Source organism: Cydia fagiglandana, chromosome Z (genome assembly GCF_963556715.1).
Source record: "Cydia fagiglandana chromosome Z, ilCydFagi1.1, whole genome shotgun sequence".
NCBI classification, from domain to species: Eukaryota; Metazoa; Arthropoda; class Insecta; order Lepidoptera; family Tortricidae; genus Cydia; species Cydia fagiglandana.
Window position 1 is genome coordinate 28,692,585 of NC_085959.1, and position 15,675 is coordinate 28,708,259.

General features: G+C 41.6%; 3 protein-coding genes across 11 annotated transcripts in view; 2 read left to right on the forward strand and 1 right to left on the reverse strand.

The window, feature by feature from the left end:
- LOC134678985 (inter alpha-trypsin inhibitor, heavy chain 4-like) overlaps positions 1 to 5,631 on the forward strand; it is a 34,668-nt gene extending 29,037 nt beyond the window's left edge. For 3 of the 4 annotated variants that reach the window (XM_063537748.1, XM_063537750.1, XM_063537751.1), the window contains 3 exons: positions 3,411 to 3,700; positions 4,523 to 4,674; positions 5,213 to 5,631. In XM_063537748.1, coding sequence (XP_063393818.1) covers positions 3,411 to 3,700; positions 4,523 to 4,674; positions 5,213 to 5,270 — 500 coding nt within the window. In that variant the 3' untranslated portion in view covers positions 5,271 to 5,631. Of the gene's footprint in view, positions 1 to 1,417; positions 1,502 to 3,410; positions 3,701 to 4,522; positions 4,675 to 5,212 lie in introns of all 4 variants that reach the window. The other variant, XM_063537749.1, reaches the window with a different exon arrangement.
- A 2,364-nt stretch (positions 5,632 to 7,995) lies between these two features.
- Positions 7,996 to 9,587, forward strand: LOC134679393 (transmembrane protein 256 homolog). Its single transcript, XM_063538289.1, has 3 exons — positions 7,996 to 8,174; positions 8,322 to 8,597; positions 8,915 to 9,587. The coding sequence occupies exons 1-3, from the start codon at positions 8,103 to 8,105 to the stop codon at positions 9,056 to 9,058; spliced, it is 492 nt and encodes a 163-aa protein (XP_063394359.1). The 5' UTR covers positions 7,996 to 8,102; the 3' UTR covers positions 9,059 to 9,587.
- Positions 9,588 to 10,944: 1,357 nt separating this feature from the next.
- Positions 10,945 to 15,675, reverse strand: part of LOC134678983 (E3 ubiquitin-protein ligase TRIP12) — an 81,118-nt gene continuing 76,387 nt past the window's right edge. For all 6 annotated transcript variants that reach the window (XM_063537745.1, XM_063537743.1, XM_063537746.1 and 3 more), the window contains exons 33-38: positions 14,781 to 15,486; positions 13,127 to 13,315; positions 12,553 to 12,721; positions 12,265 to 12,381; positions 11,953 to 12,132; positions 10,945 to 11,869 (exon numbers count right to left, since the gene is read on the reverse strand). In XM_063537745.1, coding sequence (XP_063393815.1) covers positions 11,673 to 11,869; positions 11,953 to 12,132; positions 12,265 to 12,381; positions 12,553 to 12,721; positions 13,127 to 13,315; positions 14,781 to 15,486 — 1,558 coding nt within the window. In that variant the 3' untranslated portion in view covers positions 10,945 to 11,672. The remainder of the gene's footprint in view (positions 11,870 to 11,952; positions 12,133 to 12,264; positions 12,382 to 12,552; positions 12,722 to 13,126; positions 13,316 to 14,780; positions 15,487 to 15,675) is intronic.

The window sequence follows — 15,675 nt, forward strand, 5'->3', positions numbered from 1 at the left end:
TTCACACCCTCAAAAGATGCTTTTGGTTATAAAAACTATCCTATGTCGTGTGTCGAGATTTAAACTATTTCTATACCAAATTTCAACGAAATTGGTTCAGCGGTTTAAGCGTGAAGAGGGATTTAAAAAAATATTTATTTTTAAATTTTGGTTTTACTTCGGAATGGTGTCAATGTGATACCATAAATGAATTCAGCACCCCCGATTTATACGAAAATGATACCAAACATGGCCTAACAGCTTCACTGACGTAGATATCAAGATAAAATTAAAATCCCTAAATAAACTTTCAAGAGCGGGTATCTCAAAAACTATTCATGATATCGAAAAACTTGACAGGATAAAACTTGTAACTAATTTTATCAGCTTTCGGTTTGTCTTAGTAGTCATGTCGCTAAGACGCAAAGTTTCCAAGATATCAATGAAAAACCGAAACATTCGACCTTCTTACCCCCCTCTACCCCCCAGCAGCGGGGCTACAGCCGGGGACTTTTGATATGTTCACCTCCTAACTAGCCCAAACAAAGTTACGGAGTCAAAAATTGTGTTCCTAGCATTTCCCTCTACAACGTTTTTTGAGCATTCATTTCTTGACCTATTAAATGTTGGTTTCGTTTATGGAAGGTAGAGGCAAGGAATACTCTTTTATGTGAGAATATTTGCAAAAGAGTCCAGCTCTCAGCTACAAACAACAGTTTCAAATCTAATTCCAGTTCCAATAGCTAAAAACGTAGGCGTTATTGACGGAGTGAAGTGCACTGTCAATCATTTGAAATTTTTTATCAAATATTCTAGGTATTGTGGCGCCACCTATTTAAGGTTTTTAGCGAACACCTCCATACCACTCCATACACACATGAAGATTGTTTTCCTTACTTTCCATAGTTTCGTTCATTAACCCACTAAAGGGGCGACAGGTTCATTCATGATACAATCTCCCTGAACTGGTTTATAACTTTTTTGCGGTATCGTTGTTATTGGCCTGCGAAGATGGTCATAAATATAAAAATCTGTTGTTTGCTCGCGTCCTCCTTTCATGCATTGAGTGAATACACAATTGCATTGTAGGTACGACTGCCTGTCTACGTCTAGCATGTGCATACAGCTTAAAAAGTTTGTAAGCATGATTTGGAATCTACTTTAAAATAAGTAAGTAAGAAACTATTCAAAGCATGGAAAATGTTTTAATAATTAAAAATAACTGTAGTAAATCGCACGCTCCGTTTTCTTGTACCTACCCTGCAGTGGCGGCGCGTCAAACATATCCATAGGCAAGCCGGGGCTAATTTGGCTTACCCATTTCCCTTACAACTCTGCTCAAACGTCCAAAAACAGGCAAGCCGGTGGGAATCGGCTTTTATGGACGCGCCGCCACTGCTACCCTGACAATAGTAATTGGTAAATGTGTAACTTTCAGGAACGTCACCATTGATGGCATATAGTGGCTATAGTTATTCCCGCCGTCGGTACCACCAGGGTTATTCAGGTTTATCGTCGCCAGGTAGGCTTGCTAAAGATATTTAAGAGACAAGCTCATGTTGCATAGTCGGTTTTCACGTTGTACTTGTACTCACATACTTCCATACATGTGTAACTAGGGCATTATTATATATTTAACGAGTGTAAGATAAGTACTGTGCACAGCTCATTCTACATGAGCCGTGTACACTCGGACAAAATGCCAAAAATATGTAGGTACCTGCTCACAACAACCTCAATGTATGGGCATGGACAATAAGGTAGTGTACCTACACATTTTTTGGCACTTTCTCCGTGTCGATATTTGAGTAAATTGCAAAAAAGTGCACTTTCCACAATCATGAAATGTCTTCAACATTAAAATATCTGTAAAAATAAATATTGCACATACAAACATTTCAAACACTTACATAATAGTGTCACTTAAATGCTAACAGGAATTCTACACTGTTACAGTAAAATATTACATACTTTCAATATGCATTTTAAAAAATTAACGAGAATGTTGTATTATTTCTCTCATACAAAATGCATATTTATGTCCTCGCAATACCCCACTGCAAATAATATTTATAACTTCAGTGTAAGTTGGCTTAACGCGTAAAAAATCTATAATTTCCTAGCTATAACCCTTTCTTTTTCACAATCCATAACTCCCTCGAGAACAATATGCCTTTGTCCGTTACACCTGCATAAAATCAGATCTTTTTCGAGCAAGTGTGATGAAAGAGGTATTATCAGGACTAAGTCAGTGACTTAATTTAATTAATTTCAAGTAACATGCTGTCGATTTAACTAGGTAATAACTTCCTATCTACTTGAAAAGATACTTGACAACATATTTTTATGCTGAACATTATAATAACTTGTGTAATAATATAGCTATATGGCTTATATGTTAATAAGCATATACTCTCTTGCCGCCCACAAATCAAAACTTGTGAACACAAAATTAAATGCAATATTGTTATCTCGAAATAAAGGCTAAAAACACAATGGAATGGAAGGTTTCTTAGCGGCCAGATATATATGTCGCAGTCGGATCGTATAATCCGCCGTATTACATTACGGCTAGCCGTTTTCAAAAACAGGGGCGTTTTGAAATGCGGCGGTTTAACGATTAGCCGTATTGAATGCGGCTGAATGAGAATCCGCCGGAATGTATTCGGCGCCATACGTTCTTCAACACGGCTAGCCGTAATGTAATACAGCGAGTCATTAGCCGCCGCTTTGACAGTTTTTAGTTCCCATTTTTAACACTAGTGGCGCTGCCTGACAAACGCTGGGGTGTCCATCAAATCTGGAGTTTGTCGGACTGTTTCTTTTCAAAAAAAAATTTCCTTCGCAACTTAACTAGACGGAGCCCCGCTTCGCGGGGCTCCTATTTCTGAGCGGTTTGCCCTTCGGGCATCTGAAGCTACCTAACGAACCTAACCTACCTACCTATTGATTAAGTGAGACGTCCGTGAAAACATTACACTTTGGGGAAAAAAGCGTAGGTAGGTAATTAGGTTAGGTTCGTTAGGTAACTTCAGATGCCCGAAGGGCAAACCGCCCAGAAATAGTGCGGGGCTCCGTCTATTTAAGTTGTGAAGGAAATGTTTTGGAAAAGAAACACATGTAGTGCGGTGGGACCATGGTAGAAATAAATTAAATTGCAAACATTGTCAAACTCCGGTTACGTAGGCGACCGAAAGAACTGGTCACTCTACAACGTACGAAGCGGCTAAACGTGGGCCGCCTTATTGAGGAACGTATCGCAGTAACAATCCGGCTAATCGTCGAACCGCCGCATTTCAAAACGCCCCTGTTTTTGAAAACGGCTAGCCGTAATGTAATACGGCGGATTATACGATCTGACTACGACATAATATAATATTTATTTATATCATGTTCCGTAAACCTTGAAAGTTAATGAAGATGTGTTTAAGGTCCATCTGGAGTAGCTCTGAGCGCGCCAGGAGCCGCGTACTACCCCGCCGCTCAGTCGATTGGATTCCCGGCGCCCCCCAGGCCCGGTGCGCCCGCACCCGCGTGGCCCGCGCCACCGTTGACCACTAGGGTGCCCGCCGCGGACCACAACAAGGCGGCTGCCAGCCCCCTGCAACCCTACCACTTGGAGCAGTTCGGCTGGACGCAGCCCTTGCTCGATGCCAACTCGGACACTCTCGTTTTACAAGTGAACGGGACCACAGTTGAACTTAAACTTACTAAGGATAATGTACGTTTATTTACCTTTTATTGTTTTTTTCTAAACAGGCTAATCAATATAAATAGTTATTTACGATACAAGTGCGGAAAAGACGAAATTCTAAACGAGTGGCGATAAATTAAAACACGCCTGAAGGCCATCGTACCTGACTCGTCCCCATAATGCCCGACGCATTTCCCCGCTGAACTGCTATGAATACCTGTACCAAGTACTATCCACAGAGAGGTTCACCACCTCTCTCCCGCAAACGCCGACCTATTTCCCCAAAATGTCGGCTTCCACTCCCCACGGTCCCGCTGTCTCTTAGTGCTACCGGCACAAAGTCGTACGCCGATGCGAATGCGGAATATTACTGTGCTTGGCAGCAGTCACCGTCGCCAAACCAGCACAACGCTTGGTCTGCCCCAAATGGGATGCAGCGAATGCGCTCATGCAGGTTGCATCCCACTAGAGGCAGCGCCCTCTCTGCCACGGAACCAACATAGTAAGGCCGTCCGGCCTCTTCCCATCCGTGCGACTGAGACCGGGCTCCAAAACACAGGGAACGTTTGTCTCAGAAAACGGCCACCGCATCGTCGGCAACTCAGGCCATGATGCCCATTCTGCGTCACGCATGCTCCGCAGCTGCAGTGGTGAGACTCACACACTTTTGCCCCCAATCTGAGTGCCACAGCTATTCTCAGCGAGTTATTGTCTAGTATGGTACCCAGTTGAGGTGAGGGCAATACATGGAGCCACGCCCCTGATTCTAGCTCCTTGAGACGCGCTAGTTCATTTGACCTTGTATAATGCTTGCTCTTTCGTGACGTATTAAGTATAATTGGTGTGCAGGCGCCCGTGGAGGCGAGCGACGCGGCATGCGCGCGCGCCACAGACGGCGGCGCCGGCGTCTGCGTCTACCTCACGCGCTGCAACGCGGCGCACAACATCACGTACCAGATCTACCAGGACATCCACTGCTCGGTGCATGCTTCCAACCAAGGGTAACTATGAACCGTGTATCTCATATTTCATATTACTCCTGTAAATTATAATATCGGAGAGTAAATAAAAGAGATGTACAGGCAATAGATATAATATCTAATGAGACTAATGCTTAATTTAAACTTTTATGAGACATTTCTGTTTATTAGAAATAGACAAAAAACAGAGGTTTTTAAGAGATCGCTAAGTTTTATAAATAACGGAGTTACGGTCTGTTGCACCAAACCGTCAGTCACTATAACTTTTGAATTTTATTATGCAGGAAGTTTCATAGTTCACTGCAGAGTGACATTAATTGATACTCGTAGACACATCATGACATCAATCATATATGGTTGGTGCAACTGACCTTTAATGTATAAATGTATAATCTTGCTCGAGTCCCTTAATGTTTATATTATGTATTACGAACGATGTCGATAAGCACTTATTTATGATTAGCCAGACTACAATGTTTAAAAAGAACGAAGTAACTTCAAAGGTTCAACATGCCTCAATCAGTCGTGTTGTTTAAAATGTATGTACTTCGGTTTTCAGATACGCAGGCGTGTGCTGCCCTAGCGCGAGCGTGGTCCCACGGAGCCCGACGCCTTGAGGTAGCGCCCAGCTGCCGACATCCAGAACAATCTTGTTCGAAATACTTACATATTATACTCTAAACATAATCGAAATGTTGTGAAAATGTGATTTTAATGTTTAAGTCCAGGCTTTCATATAATAGTTAGAACTTATAAGAATGCTATTGACGAAGTGGATACGATTATAAACAATGTTGTTTAGGAAAAGGAACTGTTCCATAAATGGATAATTAAGTAGGTAGATCATTTTTTTTCTAATTTTCCACAAAATCTATTTTTTACTTCTTCGTCGGTAACTTAACGAAAATGAGAGCATTCAGTTTTTGTTAGCCGCAGTGCGATTATAAAAAAATAAAGAGTGATATATCGCATTTATTATACTATTGTTTTATTTTCCGCTTTTCCGCCTTCCTCAAGTATAAAGCCAAGCGCGCAACACGATTTTTTGTCGCGCGATAATTTAGTCGTAGAAATGTAACGTATGGGTTTATATGGCGGTGCGCGCATATGCGACACAAAAATCGCAGCGATTTTAAAATTGTGATTTGTTACATTTTTCCGCGACAGCGCGCGACACGATTGTCGCAAAGTGAATTGCAGCATACGAAGCTGTATGGCCCCGCGCGCATTGCGATAATAAAAGGCTTGCTACACGGTCGCCGACAAGCCCCCAGACCGCGTGGCCTTCGCCGGTCCCGGACCGTGTAGACAGTTGTTACCAACAAAATTTGACCAAAACTGTCCAAGGACAGACCAAGGTCAGACGGTTAGAAGGCTTGTCGGCGACCGTGTAGCAAGCCTTTAAAATCGCAGCCGGGACCTCAGTCGGCATTTCGCTCTCCAAGCGTCAACATATCGGAACCTGCTTCTCCAATGGAGTTACAAGATGAGACGCTAGATGTTGACCGTTTAATTATAGAAATAGAAGGAGATCACCTTTGTGGTATAAATACTCAGTCATACAGCGATTGCATATTGTTTCACGACAAGCGACTGGTACGACATCCATGTCGAGAATGAACAAATCGTCGACTTTTTCATCGCAGTGCGCGCACTGAATTTTCTGCGATAAATTACAGCGCGATTCTAAAATCGTGTCGCAAAAATTAAAATCGTGGTGCGCCATAGACTTACAATATACAGTATGTAAACTTACTAAAACCATTTACTCAAACCCGTTAATGAATGGGTCACACTGAGCAACTTTTACTATGGCACCGACCCCGAAATCGCGAAAAAAAAAAATTGAATCTCCAATAAAAAATATTAATGACCAGCAAAATGTATGAAACAACCATTTTTTTTTCGCGATTTTGAGGTCGGTGTCCTAGTACAAGTTGCTCAGTGTGACCCATTCATTAACGGGTTTGAGTAAATGGTTTTATAGACGGTCAAGCAAATCTTGTCAGTAGAAAAAGGCGCGAAATTCAAATTTTCTATGAGACGGTAACCCTTCGCGCCTACATTTTTCAAATTTGCCGCCTTTTTCTACTGTCAAGATCTGCTTGACCAACTATAGTAAGTTTACATACCGTATAGAGAAGGGGTCTCAGCGAGCTGAGGTTTGACGATATCTAAAATGAACAAAAACGCTTTTATTCTTTATTGTGGTTATCAGATCACAATTTTATCGTCACGCCCCAGCAGGGAACCAAGGGAAAGTTCAGATATTTAATTAAAATACATAAACACCTACTAAGATATGTGTTCCGCAATAATTGAAATATTTTATTATATTCTAATAAATTTATTATTCATTAGCATTTCAATTATGTATATGTTTAACAAAGATTACAAAGATATTGAAGCTTAAATTAATTGCTATTTCGTTCCACTGATATATAACATGATTAAAATCGACTTTTCACATCCCTAAAAGAGCACACATACACGTTTTTATGCACACATACACAGACTGGATGCATCAAAATAGGCAACACTTGATTTGAAGTTCACCTTGTCAACAGTATGGTTGTCCTTTTTTGACAAATGGCATTTTAAAAGAGCGAGGAGAGAGAAATGATACTAGTTGCTGCGCCGTCAAAGAGAACAGAAAAGGTAGGGGCCTTGTGGTGCGCGCTTGGCGTAGAGTTCGATAATCGACAACGATTTCTCATACACACGGTTCGATTTATCTGCACAGTCGGACTGCACAGTTTTATCGCAACGATTTATCGTTACGTATATAGCCGGCATATGACAAATCGTTACGATATTCGAAAACGATTTGTCACACACGGTTCGATTTATCTGCACAGTCGGACTACACAGTTTTATCGCAACGATTTATCGTTACGTATGTAGCCGGCATAACTGGATCAGTCATGAGGGGTGGGGGGAAATGACCGAACGGGATAGTCTTATTATCTTACAGTAGGAGTAGCAGCGAAAGCGCTATTATTGTTTATCCTTGTCACAGTCTCACATTTTTTTATCCCCTACCGTTTTAGTATGGATTATGGTGGGCAACAAATAAATTCGACCAAATATAGTGTTGCATTGCTTATGTTTTGTACAAGTTTTGTCCCTCACGGTCTTCTCACGGTGGCACACGTATAGCACGTCTATAGGATCCTACCATCTATCAACCATCTTTGCTCGGGATATCCGCTCCACACTCGTGCGCGATTCGCTGTGCTAGAGACACTAGTACATCTTGCGTATAGCACGTCAATACGATCCTATTATCTATGCCAGTAGATGAAAAAAAAATTAAAAATGTCAAGTGGACATTGACAGCCCAAATTTTACCTCAAAATACGATTTTATTGATCCAACTTCAGAGAATTTACGTTAATACCCTCCTCCTATAATTTTTTTATAATATCACTTGTAAATAAACAAAAGGTATGGTAAATTTGATGGATACTTTGATGATTAATACGGTGACGGACGGAGCTATGTCATTCTTGCGCCATATCGTAAGTTGCCAATCCATTCTTTGTGAATGATAAGGCAAATTATTATCTAGTGATCTTGTCGAACCCGTTTGACGTAAATGATTTGCATGTTCAATTTATTCTGTGTTTGCGCAATCAGTACAACTTGCTTTCAATTTGGTTTTTCAGGGCGTGTTTAAGTCCAAGACTGTAGAGGCTCCACCAGTAACCATTATAGTAAAGATGCCTCTGTGGGAGTTGGCGCAAGAAGCTGGGCCGTTCGTGCGGCTCGCCGGCCTGAGCGGCGCTTCCGCCGTTGTGCTGGGAGCTATGGGTGCCCATCGCACTTTCCCAGAAACTGATACCAAAGAAGATCTGAGGAAAATATTTGATACTGCTAATCGGTTCCATTTTCTGCATACTTTGGCACTAATGACAGTGCCACTGTGCAAAAGACCTTTCATTGTAAGTTTTTAAGTTCCTAAGAGCTATTTAGAAATCTCCTTGGATTTGACATGCCTATAAATTCCGGTCTTTTGGTAGGCTTGCATGGGAATATTATAGATGGTCAAGCAAATCTTGTCAGTAGAAAAAGGCGCGAAATTCAAATTTTCTATGAGATCCCTTCACGCCTACATTTTTCAAATTTCCCGCCTTTTTCTACTGACAAGATCTGCTTGACCAAGTATAGATCCAATGTAGAGGCCCCTCAGAGAGCTTTAATGTCATGTAGAAATCTTATTATTAAGAATGTGTGTAAATATGTTTTATTGTATTTACAGGCTGGAGCATTCTTCATGGCAGGGATGGGGTTATTCTGTGGAACTTGTTACTACCATGCGTTCACTGGAGACCGCAGTTTGCGTAGACTCACACCGATTGGGGGTTCGTGCCTCATACTTGGCTGGATAGCAATGGTATTTTAAGAATAATAGAATGTCTTATGTAATTATTATCAGTCATGTGTATTTTATCACTTCATTTATATTAGTATCAATTATATGATAAATATCCATTAATAAGTATGGATATTTTATAAGAGAACTGCATGTTTTTTAGGAATTACTAGACCAAAACCATTTTACTATGTTATTAGCTTATCCTATTTGAACCAGTCTCTGTTCTGTTCTTCCATTCCAACTTGTGTAGTAGATAATGTTTACTGGTTAAATAAGATAGAAGTGTTTATTTTACATTTATGTATATTTTTTTCCTTACTATTTTCCATCACTTTGTAGATTCACAAAATGTTTTCAGAGACAGCAGCCAAGTTATAATCAGATTAAGCTATAATCAATGGGCTGTATCTGATTATAGTTTTAAATATTCAAGAGAAGGTCTGCTCAGTGTAATTAATTCCATCTGTAACACATTACACTATTTTGCCGTCTAAAAATAGAGACATAAGTCATTGTTAAAAGTAGGTTCAAATATATGTTTAATTGTCTACAAGAAGATTGGTTTTTTTATTTTGTCATTGTAATTTTCTAAATAATTTTAGTGTGAGACAGAACAGACAGAAGGGTCTGTATAATCTGACAGACAGATTTACCTGAGTTTGAAGTTAAGTGACTCACGGTTAAAAGGTTAATGGACGAGGCTAGTCGGTAATGGCCCTGCCGACGAAGCAGGAGGTCCCGGGTTCGAATCCTGGTAAGGGCATTTATTAGTGTGTTTATCACAAATATTTATTATGGATGTTTTCTATTTATACATATAATAATATATCGTCGTCTAGTACCCACAACACGAGCCTTATTGAGCTTACTGTGGGACCAGGCCGATATGTGTAAAAATTTTCCTATAATATTTATATTTGTACTGAGTATATGAATATTCATAAGATGACTGCTAAGCAGTTGTATTATGATCATGAATCTAGGATATACCTGGATCTGGCATGAGTGGTGGGGGTAACTGACAGAACGAGATAGTCTTATGTATCTTTCAGTAGGAGTAGCAGAGAAAGCGGTATTATTGCTTGTCCTTGTCACAGTCTCACTTTTTGTTTGTTCCCCACCTTTTTATTAGTATGGAGAATGGTGGGCAACAAATGAATTCGACCAATCACAGTGTCGCATTTGCGTATGTTTTGTCCCTCACGGAGGCACGCGTATACCACTTCTATGCGATCCTACCTTCTATTATTATGATCCAATAGAAAGCATCACCGCGTGCCTCACGCGGCGTGCTACAAATGAAGATGATTTCGATATCACCAGTGGGAAGACACTCCAGACTGGGCAACCTCTGCTCCGTTTAATTATTAGGGTTGACACAACTTGATGCCCCTTTCCGTGCAGATTACTTGAATTTTGACAACCCTAAATAGTCGAAAGGGATAGTGCCACAAGTTAGAAAGGGATATCATGATTCGACCCTGAATTGCTGCCAAACTTCGGTTTTGTAGGAAGTGTTCCTTCTATACGGTAGTATTATTAGTCTGTCTTTCCATATCTCGGGACCATGGGGTCCCGGACCTTTGGGAGGCGTGCGTGGGGCCGAAGCCAACAGTATTATTACTTAGGGTCGGTTGCACCAAACTGTTTGTCATCGTTAAAGAGTTCGCTAAATTTTATTGTATGGAAAGTTTTATAGTAAACCGCCGCGGCGCGCCGGGTGACGTTGATCAGTCTGTCAAGTGTGGTTGGTGCAACCGGGCCTTATTCTGTTATATTATCACAAACATTATTATTGAAATGTAATGTTTTCAGACTGTGAAGGAATTTAACTAAAATACCTAACAAAACTATGCATTAAATATGCAAAACAGTACAGTTGCGGGTTGCGAAAGCATAAATAAGACACCTGATTGATTCAATATGTTTACATGCTTTTATTGAAATCGTTACATATTAAAATTTTGCACTTTTACTCTTTAATGAAACTTAAATGATAATGAAAACATACACCGTTTGGTAATAAATGCTATTTTAACTTTTGATTCTTGAAGGATAAATCCAGAGGTCCTTCAAACATAATGGAGCTTATTATATTTATAACTATGATATAACAGTGCGGCGGTACAGGCGACACGGTCTTCGGCGAGGATGGCGGGCCCGGAGCGCGGGCCTCTGCCGCGACGCGACGCGTCACACGCATCCGACGACTCGTCTCATCGCGAGTCGTCTCGCAGCATCACGTCACACACTTCCATATACTATTATGTCGAGAGTCGTTAGTCTCCCTATAGCGTCGATAAAGAAATATACAAAGCTATCACATTACGTTAACACAGAATATAGTATAATTATATCAATTGTAAAAAAAGAATTCAAAGAAGAAAACAAGATGATAATAATTAAGGTCCGCACAGCACTTTTAGTGTCTGTAACGAAAGGTAAATATAAATCACTCTGATTGCACAAAAACTGTATGTCCTGAATCGGATTGCACGCGACGCACACACCGTACCAATTAGTGGTACAAACACAGTAACACGCGAGCCACGCGTCGGGTAGAACGGATGGCGGCTTCGCTAAGTGTGGAGGGGTATCGGGTCTCAGACGAAACGTAGACGTCGAGAGCGGAGGCGGACGTTTAGGACAAGTGGAAGGAGTGCTGGCCCTCGGAGGCAGCCAGCCGCAGCTTGGCGCGCATCACCTCCGCGTTGCTGTAGTCGGGCAGCTTTAGGTAGTTGACGCACGTCATCACCGACGGCAGGTACTCGTCCGGGTCCAGCGACGACTCCAGAGATTTGCGTACCACCGTCAGAGGCGGATTCAGGGCCTTGAAACCTGCACACACATACATTGGTTACATAAAGCTTATCAAACCATTAATTAAGTAGACAAAAGATTGCGAGTGGTACCCGGCTTACCTCCAGTGGGCAGACGGGGGCTGCCCGTGACAAACTGCAGGAATAGGCGCTGCTCGTCGCGGCTGTAGGAGGCGAGGATGTCGATGAGCATGCGGATGGCGCGCGACTCGGCCGTGTACCCGTGGTCGGGCCGGATGCACTCGGACAGCATGCGCGGCTCCCACCGCACCTCGCGACCGCCTGCCACAATAAAACACCATCAGATTCATATTTCAATTTGTTCATGGTTCCCACGGCCCAATAAGAACATCGGGAGTATTATTAAGGCTATTTGAATTATATTAAACTATCTAAAGAAGGATCTTATCTTACCTGACGGGCTTCCGCAGAACACTTGTTCTAGCTCTTCTGGGTAGAATATTTTGAGATTACTTAACGGGAATACTGATTCGAATCCTTCTTTGAATGCTTCCAGTTGACGAATCACACCTGTAACACAAATATTTAATGTTATTAGTTAACTTTGTAAAATCAGATAAATTATTTATTTATACTAAGGCAAAAATGAAGTGTGTTTATAGTCGGACACATAGACGGAGTATGGGGATCAGCATACGTTCGTGTTTACATAAACACTAGGTAGGGGCGTGCATCAGGTACCTTCATAGAGCAGCCAGTGCGTGACGAGCGTGATGTAGTTGTGCAGGTTGTGCGCGGTGACGGGCAGGTCGCGCCCGCCGCGCCGCAGCTCCGTGCACCCGTCGCCCGGCAGGATGAAGTCTAGCCCCAGCTCCTCGATCGGGCACCCGTCCAACTCCAAACTGCTGATCTGCAACCACGTCAATCACTCTCTACTAGTGCTCAGTCTTTTATTTATTTATTTGAAAACAATATACAGCATTACAGTCGAGACCAAATCATTGTACACATCAGATACATAATGTATTTACACAATTTAGGAAAATCAGATCACAAGCAACATTCGTCCATCATCTCACAGTATCGCAGACACATCTGACACACAACCATCCATCGTCGAATTTAAGCTGTTGTGAGACATACTAACATTGAATAATTTACGGTTTAGAATCACTTGTTCACCAACCATCCATCCAAGCATATTTCATTATGTTATAGTGACACTGTGTCAGCAACCGTACGCTAGTTTTATCTCAAAAGGTTATTGTATACATTTATTATTGATATGTATTTAGATTAGATGAGTGTGTGTTACCAAGTGTTGTTTCTGTTCGGGCGTGTGTGAGTCGTCCTCGTTGATGAGCGTGGCGCGCTCGGCCACGCGGCGCAGGCGGCACAGCGAGCGCCACAGCTCGGGCGCCACGTGCCGCACGTCGCTCAGGCACAGCCACCGCTCCTCGCCCACCACCCACCGGTACATCGACACCGACAGAGGGATATCCACCTGCACCACAACATTACCATTGCCTCAGAACCATTTTGTGATTTAAAAGTCCAATTGCACCAACCAGATTTGAAGGACTGACTAATGTTACTCAGCAGTCAACTATGAGACCTGTATAATAAAATTTAGCGAACACTTGAACGGTGCCTGGCAGTTTAGTGCAACCGACCCTTAACCCTTATCTTGGCAAGGCTCAAAATATCTTAAATATAAACATTTTTTTAGTTTTTTGTCACCTATTGAGGATACTAGACTATTAAAAAATAAGAAAAAAAATCCAGGATTTTCCAGTTTCGGAAAATCATATGTATCATATTTGATACAGTGCCAATAACTCGACAAAATAGTTACCTACTTTTTAGCAGAAAAATGAAGATTTTAATAAAAATAAAACATGTAATGCAACAGAAATTAGCATTTACTGCTAATTAAACGCAATCTAAAGCATCAGATGACTATTAAACCTGTAAAAATAAATTATATCTACGAATACCTGATCACATGGGCGGAAAATTAGATCCCGTAAAGTTTCAAAAAAGTCGTCAGCACAAAGTTGAGTAAAATATGAAAAGTAAACAAATAATTAAAAGTAAAAAGAAAAATTTTTTTTTTTACTTTGGAGCCATTTTTTGCCATACACATATTTTTCCGTGCTACGGGCTACGGCGTAGCAATAATGCTACAGCGTACGAATATATAGTTAAATAACATCTAGTACTTAAAAAAATCAAAGTTTATTAACTAAATAATACGACAACTAATATTAAATAATTGAAGCATGTTTTGTAACCCCACAAAAATAAAAAAATTAAAAAAATCATGTAAAAATATTTTGACGATAACTTGGCAATGTATTAAATGTAATACAATCCTTTCGATATGTACATTTCTGAGTTCTTGGCAGTGTATCAAATATAATACATAACAGTTTCATGTAAGGTTCTGTGTATTAAATGTTTTTAAATTCGAAGGCATTGTAAATATGTATGCACTAAGAGACAGTAAAGATATCAAAATGTAGATTATGGAAAAATATATACTAACATAAGAAATAAATGCAAAACTTCCAGTACGAACCGAAATCTATTGTTTCCGCGGCGCCATGTTGATTATTACTAATTAATTTACAATGACACTCGTGTCAATTATTTTGTTCTATAGGTAAGGAGGGTAGCTCGACATATTGATGGCAGAATCATTGTGTTAGGTAATAAAGTGAACCTGCTAGATTTTTTTAAGTTCCATGTATCACGGGTGTTACGATGCCAAGATAAGGGTTAAATAGCTTAAATTACATTTAGACCCACGCTTGAACGCAAGAGACAAAATAATTAAGTATGAAGAATCTTTGGTTCGCTCACATTAAAAGTATGATGATTATTTTTTTTTTTTACTTCAATACACAATTTTGGACAATAGTACCTAGGAGTGTGGGCCTTAAGATGAATTAGCTCAAACAACTTACCATTCGTGAATCCATTACAGCTTTAGCCATGAATTTGCCTAGAAATCGGAATTTGGCCTTGACGCGGGAGAGATGCGATGCGCGCGCATTCCGTCCGATGGCCTGAGGGAAGAGGCCGCACGGCCAGGAGACGAAGGTGGCGTCGGGCGCCGGCGACGGGATCGAAGTCTCCTTCTCCAGCTCGGAGGGCTCCGCCGACCGCTCCTCGTTCAGGCTGAGGGCGTCGCGCACGGACGACGCCAGCCGCGCTGCCACCTCCGCGGACGACCGGTCGGTCACCACGGGCGGTTGACTCTTCACTATTTCACCGCCGAACGAGTGCGGTTTCTGCTTAAAGTTTTCGCTACCGTGCCAGAGATCAAGATCAGCGCGCTGGAGCTCTTGCGAGACGAGCGCGTAGAATTCGAGGGTCGGTCCGAGCCCGGTGCCCACTTCGTTTTCGTATTGAATTTCGAGCAGCGCTTTGGAGTGTGCGAACTCGTGCATAACGTGTTCGGCTTGGCGTAACACGTTCTGCCGTTGCACGGTGCGCTTGCGGCGGTCGAGGCGCGGCGCCACGCGCTCCGTGTCGGCGCCCGCGCCGCCCGCCGCCGCCGCGCCGCCGCGCTCGCCGCCCGCCTCGATTAGCCGCTGCAGCGCGCGGTCGCGGTCGAATGACAATACGTAGAACAGCAAGTGACGACATTCAAATGGAAATATGAATGGGCTGAAAAAAAACAACAATAACATCTTAGGATCATACATTCTAAAATGTATAAAATTATGATTATAAAACTTGAATGGAATGAAATGCGAGGTTTTATTTATTACCTTCGCCATTTGCAGATTGTCAGTGATACTTATTTATTTTACTGGCAAGGTGAAGAGATGGCTATACGTATTTTTTTGTACGTTT

Excerpts from the sequence above, each read along its gene's own strand:
- LOC134679393 (XM_063538289.1), top strand. The coding sequence starts at position 8,103 with ATGGTAAATTTGATGGATACTTTGATGATTAATACGGTGACGGACGGA. Across the intron at positions 8,175-8,321 it reads TGTCATTCTTGCGCCATATC|GGCGTGTTTAAGTCCAAGAC; the intron begins GTAAGTTGCCAA and ends TTGGTTTTTCAG. Across the intron at positions 8,598-8,914 it reads TGTGCAAAAGACCTTTCATT|GCTGGAGCATTCTTCATGGC; the intron begins GTAAGTTTTTAA and ends TTGTATTTACAG.